We start from the raw sequence: 9,794 nt of genomic DNA on the forward strand, positions 1-9,794 counted from the left end.
CACACATATTTACTCAGTTAAAAATGGTAAAGGTATCTTATAGTCACCAATTCCCAAACACGTGTTTGCTTTGAGTAGCAACAACAGTGGTAATAGTCATTTTACTAGTACATTAAAGTCATGATTATACGGCTTCAACAGGACCGATGCTAAGTCAGATTACAGAAAGCGTTGGATAATACAGCAATGTTGTATGCAGGATAAAAGAAACGAGGAACTCCGATATAAAAACTTGTCCAGATTGAAAGCTTTTTATTATTAATACAGTAATCACTTCTAGAGTGCACAATAAACAATGGTAGGGGCCAAAGACTGCATCAGTGAGACAGAGTACAAAATATAGAAGAAAGAACAAAGCTCATCTGCTGTTATTTTAATGACTGGCTACTTTTTGTTTAAATCCTAAACTCTTAAACCAGTGCATTTTTAGCCCCCTGTATTGTTAAGTTGTCAGTCAATTGGTTTCGTGTCAGACCGAATGCACGTGCCTTGAAGTAGATGACGTCACGTGGATGACGTGCATGTTGAACATTCCGGAATGTTGAATAACTGTAGGTCAGATGATCGAGACTTTACTGTAGTACAAGTAACATTAATGTAAAGGTAGCAAAAAAGCAGAAATATTACATTTTTTCTGCTGAAATGCTGTCATGTGAATTTATGACTAGAGCTGTACTTACCAAGCAGATATTTTCAGATGTTAATGTTTACTTCAGTTTGTCTGTACTGAACTTGTGTCCTTGTGTCAGCAGTTCATCCCATGCTGAGCACACAAGAAACAGCTGCTCATTTGCTTAGAGCTTTACATGTTGTGAGAGCAAGTGTTGTCCCCACTTGCTTTCATCTTCCTAAACCGTAGTGGTTGTTTTCAATGTTTTAATTTTTCTGTCATTTTTTCACATCAAATTTTTTGCTGCACCATCCAGGTGCTCTTGAGTGCCAGGGGGTTCAAGAATATGTGTGCTCCTCCTTCCCATAATGCAAATGAGCTTGTGCTAGGGCTGAATGAGGGCTGAAGGAATGATGCTTTAATCTCTGCCTCTAGTACCTTGCTGGTGTCTGTCTGTACTGATTAAGCAAAAATAAATCCTGGCAATTCTACTCTCCGTAACTGGACTGGACTCCGGATCAACATGGTAAGAAACATCCAGTGATGATGGACAAAATCACATTCCTCTCTGTGCCGAATTACTCCTTCTTTGTGCAAAAATATGGTGGTTACACATTTAGCAATGGCCTAAAACCAAACTCATATTTTACTCCATAATCCTCTTGATGCGGCACAATTCAGAGCATTAAAATTCCTGCCCAGGAGTGCCTTGCTACAAAGTCTGTCATGGAGCAGTGTATGACCTATATATAGCTAGGCAAACAAGTGCCAATTATAACAGGATTTGAGGTGGTTGGTCACCTGGTTTGGGTTTGGAGAGACATCCTCCCATGATGGGCCTGAAGTGGTGCCAGGAGGCAGCTGAAGGAAGCCCTGGAGATGTGGAGGTGGGGGGGTGTTTGGGTCAGATCCTTCTAGGAGGTGGTAGAATTCTGAAGCTACAGCAGTGATGGTGAAGTAGTTTGGAGGTCTGCAGGTCCAGGGCAGCCATCACAGACATCAGCTCCTCCTCATAGCCTACAAGCAAAGTCATCACCATATACCCCACAACCAGCACTGAATGAGAAACACCTTATAAGCTCTGCTTATCAACAGTTAAGAACTGTTTCTTTTGACCATTACCAATCATGTTGGATAAGTCCTGATGTAACAAGTTCACTCTGTCAGCAATTTCTGTGCAGCAGCATTTTGGTTAGAATATGTACTAATATCATTTAGCCTACAAGAATCCATACTGACTTGCCTTGAAGGATGAAGTTGCTTCTGTAACTAAGACATTTGTCCATTTCTTCGATACTGTACTCCTGTTTGACTCAGACCACACTATCATTCAACGGGCAGCATTTTAGATGAAACATGAAATAATGTTACCTTTTGATGATTACCCTTGAAAGTTTGACCACAAAATTCCCCATTTAATAGCAAGCACTTAATGAAGGCAAAGGGAAATACAAATATTTTTAAAAAATCCAAATCCCATGAAGCATAAATTGAAAATGGCTGAGATCCATGAGTCAAAAAAGAATATTTCATTGAATCTCTTTTCAAAGGGTGCCATCTCCAGCAAAAAAAGAATAACAGCTTTAAAGTTTTTTCATGATTAGGTTGTCATAGGCTGACTGCTGAAAAAATGAAAGTTGCAGTAGCATATGAGTGCACTGAAGGATAGACAGAATTCAGCAGTGACACAGCTACTTATGTTCTAAAGAGAAGAACTAGTTTGTCTGATAAAGAGAAAGCTGTGAATAGACAAGACATAAGAAAACAAGTCTACATCAAAATATGTACCATAGGTAAATATGCTCATTAATCCATGAAGAGGACCTTCAAAAACATGTCTGACAGTTTATGGATAAGAAGAGTGGACAAGTAAAACTCATTGAATAAGTCCTGGTAGCATAGTGATTAAAGCTGCTGCATTTGGATCCAGATTCCTGGTTTAATTGTCACCAACTATTAATAGTACCCTTGAGCAAGGTACTTACCTTAAATTTTCTCATTCACACTCACACACTGTCTGAAGCCACTTGTTCCAAGCAGGGCTGCGGCAAACCGGAGCCCAACCCAGAAGCACAGGGTGCAAGGCTGGAGGCGAAGAGGACACACCCAGGATGGGACACCAGTCTGTCACAAGGCACCCCAAGCGGGACTCATACCCCAGACCCACCAGAGAGCAGGCCCTGGCCAAACCCACTGCACCACTGTGCCACCGCACCCCCCACCTTAAATTTCTCTTGTAAAAATACCCAACTGTATAAATGGGTAAATAATTGCAAGTAACATTGTAAGTTTCTTTGTAAAAATGTGTTAAACGTAAATAATTTTTTAAAGTCATTTAAACAATACCTAGAGAAACTAATGATTCCCAGTCACCAGTATTTTTTTCCATTTATGAAATTACGTTTTATGCCATATTGCTCAAAAGAAGAGTCCCATTCATTTACAAAACTCAGACATTCCTAGCAGGTACATGGTCAGATGACTCATATGAATAAAAGTAATAGTCTCCTTCTTTGAGAAAATGTAGCCAACAGTACACATATTTTTGTACTGACAGATGTGGGTTTGCATAGTGAACCAAATGGTTTCTAACTTACATTTAATCATTTAGCTGACACTTCTTTTCAAAGACACTTACAATGTTAAAAATCCAATTATTATAGTTACAAGCTTACAAATATTTACACAGATGGGTAATTTTACTTTTTTACTATTTTTTTAATTGAGCAATTCAGGGTAAGTACCTTGCTCAAGGGTACTAAAACTAGAGGTAGGGATCAAACCTGCTTCCTTTGGGATCAAAGACAACCACTCTAACCACTGTACTACCAGCTGTCCTGTATATGTGGCCCCACTGAAAGGGGAGAGAAAATAGAAAATAATGCTTTTCCAGGTTAGGCATCCAAGATTTATCTATGAGAGATCCAACCAGCTTTGGCTGTTACAGTCTTTCAGTTCTTGAGTGGCTCCTTCCATTTGAGGCTCTGTATTCTGTATGTTTGCTACTAACATTCTTTGACTCTGCTTTGGGAAGGTTTGGAATTGTTTTCCTTACAAAGCTTTATTTAAATTTCCTTTGCTTCTCCTTCCAATTAAGCAAGGTGTGTAAGCACAGCTTTGGTACAATGAAACAATTCATTGACTTTGGCCAGGAATATGTCTGCCTTTGTCTGGGCAAAAAAAAATGCCATAACAATATTTCTAGGACTTTGCTGTCCAGCTTCTGATTTCTTGGTATTTAAAGTTTGTGCTTGTCCATCTGTTACTGGTCCTCTGTAGACCTTTGTGAGTTCCATTCGAGAATGAAGTCAAAAGACATATTTCAACATGTTTTTTTTTCTTTTTTTTTTAAATTAGTATAATGGTCTGAACTGTAAGAATGGTCAGCTTGGGCACATTTTCAAGACATATTGTTACTCCCTAATCCATCTTGCACATAACCATATTAACAGTTAAAGATTAACATCAATAGAACATCAATTAACTTTCCTGTCACCAGGCTGGAGAACTCAAGAGGCTCCTTGCTTTAACAAACAGTTCTGTTGTGCTGCTGTTCAGCAACTCTCTGTGTAACTCCCACAACTGATCACCCACACACTCTTTGTGCAACAATCCCTCAGTCTGAGAGGAAAGGCCACCAAGATTTCAGAGAGAGAGAGAAAATGGTCACAAGACTGAAGGTGCCCAAGCTTCCCCCTTGGAAAGGAACTACAAAAAAGCAATAGTACTTGATATTCTAAGCACAGCAATCACCACCACAGTGAATTCAGCTTGGACTTTACTGAAGCTTCAGTCAACAAGGCTACTGGTCCATTCCAAGTTTCACTCTGTGAGCATTTTGTCCTCACAAGCAATTTAACTCGATTTACAGCACAATAAATAAAAATTGCTGAGTGAGGTGATGTGGTAATGTTCTCATTTTATCAAGTGCACCAGATCTTTGAAAACTTGCAGTCTACAGTGTCCACATATTGCTGCAGGAGTGAAATTGTCAAGTTTGAATAGCTGATACAACAGCCTGTGGTGCTCGGAGGGTGTTCGCTGCATTTTAAAGAAGTTTTTAAAAAGTTATAATATAAACAAACATAACGCAGTCAGTCTCCTCCCCCTGCAACCCCCTAAAATGGTGAAAACAGAAGAACGAAAAAAAATGTAAGAGTATGGTTAGGAAATCCTCCCTTACAAAAACGACATGGAATGATCATTAATGTCTTTGTCGGTAAGAAAACTATAACCATTGCCATAGCAACTGTGAATCCCCCACCACCTCTTCCTTTTTCATTTCATTGTTAAGGGGACATTTGATGCAAAAAATAGCCACAGTAATGCTGTTTGTAATTTCATGCTGTACCTTGCCTCCATCCAGAACATCTTGCTTACATTCACGCATGATGTCCTCCCTGAACAAATGTACAACAGGGCTCAAAATGTGTAAAACACTGATTTTACATGTTGCCATTTTTAAACATTTTGGTCCAAATTCAGTTTTAATGAACAGCATACTGGATCACAAAAGCTGCCTTCTAGGGGTTCCCGAAGCTGAGATATTTTGTACCTCCAAAGTAGGTTAAGCAGATTTGGTCACCAGCAACATATGACGCAGATTCTCCTTCACACTGCTATGCATGGCCCCAGCAATTTGGGAAAGCTTTTAACCAAACTTTGTCACTTTTGCCAGCTTTACTTTTTTACAGAAGTGTACATACGGGAATTTCTTTGATGTCATAGTTCACTTGTGAGAGTGTTCTGCCTCTGAGTGGCAACTAGAGTTATACAAGAAAAGTTCTATGGGTTTGCACATTTAATATTTGGTTCATTGAGCCACTTGTTAAATGAGCCTTAAATTGTGAAGTGATGATTAATGTGTTTACGTAGTCAACAATCAAACAATAGAAAAATACAGAGGTGAGATTTTAATACTCCTCTAGAGAGTGGCCTCTCTAGTCTTGGTCAGAAGGGTCATTTGCCCCCAACTGTTTGCGAGAACAAATGGGGTATCAGAATGATCACCATCCCCAGATATAGCCTTTATTCAGCCTTTATTTAGCCTTTATTCAGCCACTAATCCAGGATTGTATTTGCTTGTTTGTGTATCTTATAATATTTAAATAATAAAAAAAATTTAAAAAATTGGTAGGAGGGTATCAGGATTTGTCTGTCCTGAGTTTTATGCACCTACTTGCATGATGAACCTCGGTGCAGCAAGTGGTAGGTAACAAACTAGGTTTACTTGAGACTTACATATCTATCTGCAGCTATGTCTGTTTTTCTTAATGTAATGCATAAACTGTACTTTTGCTGAGATGTATGTCCTTTGGACAAAAGCGTCTGCTAAATGAATAAAAGTAAATGTAAATATATCACATGACCGTGTATAAAGCAAGATATTTATCTGTCACATTCCTTTAAACACCTGTTCTTCAGATAGGTTAACCATCTCTTACTTGTTTTTACAGCTGATAGTGAAATGTAGTGAAGTAAAAGTAATAAGAATCACAAAGTTTTACAGGTCCAGTTTAGCAGCTGATTTGCATCTATTTCCTTTGGATTTAAAAGACGCAGGTCATCTCAGTGGATCATTTTTCAATAGTATTTTATTGCCACTTGCAAGGTAAATGTTTAAAATCTCCCATCTTGCCAAAGGTGGTAGAGCCGTTTTATTCCATGGCTTAACCCCCCTTACCAGATGTAAGGATGATGCTTGAAAGAAATGAGAGGGATTCATTAACCCATTCTATCCTCTTAACCATTCTCTGGGCATACACTAGGATGCTTTAATTTAATTATCCCCAAAAACTTTATGAAAATTACTTAACATATCTTAACTGATGTCAAACCAAACTATAACATTTTCTGGGCATTTTACACCCATTCACACAATTGAAAATTTAATTTTAGAGATTATTTTAGTTTATTAGAAATCCAGTTTAAATTATTTCAATTATTTTGCATTTCCAAGAACAAAAGATGCTTTTAAGTGACTTTTTTTTTTTTTTTTGTCTAAGCGACAAAATAGAGTGTTAGCGCTGGATTACTGCTAATGAGAATCAAAAATATGAAGCCCTCACATGCAAAACAATCTCAAGAAAAGTGTTGCTTTTCTTTTTTAAATAAAATCTAACTACTTGATTAAATTAGATGCTATTTATAACAGAAAAATGCAAAATTTGAACAAGTATGAAATTAAGCTATGCATTTCAGGCAGCTCAGCAGTAAATCTAAACTGGGAAACCTTTTACAATTACAGCATTGCTCTTCATTTATTCAGTCTAGATATTCACGGAATTACTTCACATTTTGAAAAGTGTTTGGGTGAACACGTATTTCTGGTGAAGACTCTGCAAGTTAGAACTATTAGTCTCAGATTTTCATGATTCAGGGACAATGACCTTTTTTTGGCTTGTTTTATTTTATTTGAAGGTATCTTGTAGCATGACAATGTTGTGTGTCTGTTTAAAATTCACATTTAGTTGAATGTGTGTGATGTCATGGAAAGCTGTGCAACAGAAATGAACTGATTAAATATGAATGAAATCATTAATAAGGATTATTAATCAAAAAGTGAAAATGATAACTTGACACATCATTCTGTTTACCATTAGAAATATGTGTATGAGTGTAAATATGTGTGTCTTGCTGTTTGCGTACATGCACTGTACTCCCGGTGTGTTCTAGATAGGGACAGAAAGTAAAGTGAGATGTGAAAAGTGCCCTACAGTTGTTTGCATGCACAGCAAGACAGGAGGCCACTAGTGCAGCCTGTTCACCTGCCCCCCACTCAGTGCGCATTACAAGCAGCATCCAGAACTCAGTTCATTTCCTGTCTGCTTTGTAAATCAGGCGCTTAAAATTCAAGGCTCATTTTAAAGGTGGAGAAGGACCAAAACAGCACAAGGAACATAGAAAGGCACGCTCACCCAGGTCTCTGAAGAACAGGTGCAGTAAGATCCGGTCAGTCCTTATGGTGTTCGGCTGAAAACGATGGCATGCTAGTGCAGGTCCTCTAGCTCGCCCCTATTTCTCCGTGTTAAGATCCGCTGTGAGGACTCAAATCCGCCTATGTCTATTCTCTCCCGTCCTCGCATCAGTGCATCAGCAGCACTGGCATAGTTCTCCAAGCACCCACTCCCAGGGAATGGAAAAAAACAACAACAACAACAGCACAGTAATGGTACGAGTCAAAGCAAGAAGTGAGGCTGCAGGGGCTAACCCAAACTGTGACAGGGTCCCTTGCCTCATTCCCAACTACATGCGTTATTGATGGAGTTGCTGGGGGATGCTAAAGCAGCAAGAATTTTCATACTGCACTCTCTCCCCTCCCCTCCTTCAGTGTCTCACTCTCACTTGCTCTCTCACTTGCACGCTCTCTCACTCTCCTCTTTTCAACCTTACCTTTTAAGAGCTGCTTTGCCAACTGAACCCATTCTCAGATTAGGGGAATGAGGTTGGGGGTGGGTAACCTCGGGGGCATCTGTCCAGATTTCTTCCCTGCAGAGATCTCTACAGTAGTCCAGCCTATTATTCCTCTAAGCTTGGTGTGTAACCCATACACACTGCATTGCACTGCGGCCACACATTCCCCCCACCCCCCGGACTCCCGCCACTCCCGCCACTCCCGCCAGTCTGTACCAGTCCCATGTTGCAGTGCTAGGGCAGGGTGCAGCAAAGAACTGCTGCAGGGTTGGGGGAGGGGATGAGGAGGGTGCAGTGTGGTAGACGAACAGGAGCTGCAGAAACTAAAGTGGCTTGGGGATGTCAGGTTCTGCAAAAGGCTTTTCTGGAGCATCTGAAAAATCACAGAGCACAAGACAGTCTGCTTTTCCACTTTACACACTTCTCAAGCACTTTAGAGGTGGCACTTTGTCACCTCACTGACGTGATGCAAATCCATGCTGTTTCTTGGTCCTGACTTTTTGGGTGCCTTCAGATTAGCCTGAAGTATGTTGTCAAATGAAAATAGCAGACAGTGTGAAGAAAATGGAATAATTCTGTCTGTCCGAAGCCAGATAGTTTTGTTCTTCATTGAGTCATTTATGATGTTGCCTGATGAAGTTAAACGTAAATGATCAAAGCTGTAATGTTTTTGTTTTGAATACTGAAATGGCAGCAGCTGCAAAGGGACTTGAATACATTAAATCAAAATACCACACTGCCTGTATGAAATACAGCTGTCTTATACAGTATGAGTATAGCAGTCTGAAAGAGCTGCCACATATTGCTAGTTAGCTGCCTGAATTTAAAATAAGGTTACAGTGGTCTGGAGTCTATCATGGAAACATAGGGTGTGAAGCAGGGTACACCTTGTACAGGGCATTAGTCTATCACAGTGGAAACACACATTCACTTACATACTAATACACCGAAAGCAGTATTATAGAGTAAGAAATATTATTATTTTTATTTTTATAGAGCGCTCTTCTCACGCAGTGACACAGAGCGCTTAAACACAGGCATACAGCAAACAAAGAAGACATATGCCCAAAACACTTGTGTTGGGCTGTTGGAGGAAACCAGAGGACCTAGAAGAAACACATGCAAACATGAAGACGACATAAACATATAGATTGAGTGGTTTGGACTAATGAGAAAGTTATTGATAAGGTATTTTTCAGAAAGATCTGAAAATTATACCTGCAGAACATCTCATGCTGACTCCAGAATGTCAGCCTTAAATATTCTTATGGGCTGTATTATGAATTGATTTGTGAAATGCATAATTTCATGTAAATTTATTACCTTCTATGATGTTTTACCTCTATAAATAAGCTCTGTCCTAAAGGATGATAGCACTAAATTGCATAATTGTATTAACAGTGAAATTATATAAAGCACTTATTTCTTCCTAATCTGATTTATGTGCAAAAATGTCCAGGATACTAGTCCATCTTAAGTCTAAGTGCAGTATAAATGCATAGATTCAGTTGCAGAATTTCTATTTACAAAGAATTGTACTTCAAGTCACCAATGAAGTGCCTGTATCTTGTATAGGTGTTAGATCTTACAGAAGTTTGTACAGGAAGTCACTAAACTCTCTTGATACTGTTTGAACTAACTGCTCTGTGGTCCATCAGCAGTTTAGTTTTTATTGTCCAGAATGGTAGATCATGGAAGTGGAATACTGTCATGAACTGAAATCCATAACAAAAATCATTATCCCTTGTGCTTATTTTGTAGTCTTTACCAT

General features: G+C 39.1%; 1 protein-coding gene across 1 annotated transcript in view; it reads right to left on the minus strand.

Annotated features, from left to right (window-relative positions):
* Positions 1–7,904, minus strand: part of aifm3 (AIF family member 3) — a 29,579-nt gene extending 21,675 nt beyond the window's left edge. The window contains exons 1-2 of the mRNA XM_018740483.1: positions 7,528–7,904; positions 1,412–1,627 (exon numbers count right to left, since the gene is read on the minus strand). Of these exons, the coding sequence (XP_018595999.1) occupies positions 1,412–1,442 (31 nt within the window). The 5' untranslated portion in view covers positions 1,443–1,627; positions 7,528–7,904. The remainder of the gene's footprint in view (positions 1–1,411; positions 1,628–7,527) is intronic.
* Positions 7,905–9,794: the final 1,890 nt, after the last annotated feature.

This window comes from Scleropages formosus, chromosome 12, assembly GCF_900964775.1.
Source record: "Scleropages formosus chromosome 12, fSclFor1.1, whole genome shotgun sequence".
Taxonomy (NCBI): domain Eukaryota; kingdom Metazoa; phylum Chordata; class Actinopteri; order Osteoglossiformes; family Osteoglossidae; genus Scleropages; species Scleropages formosus.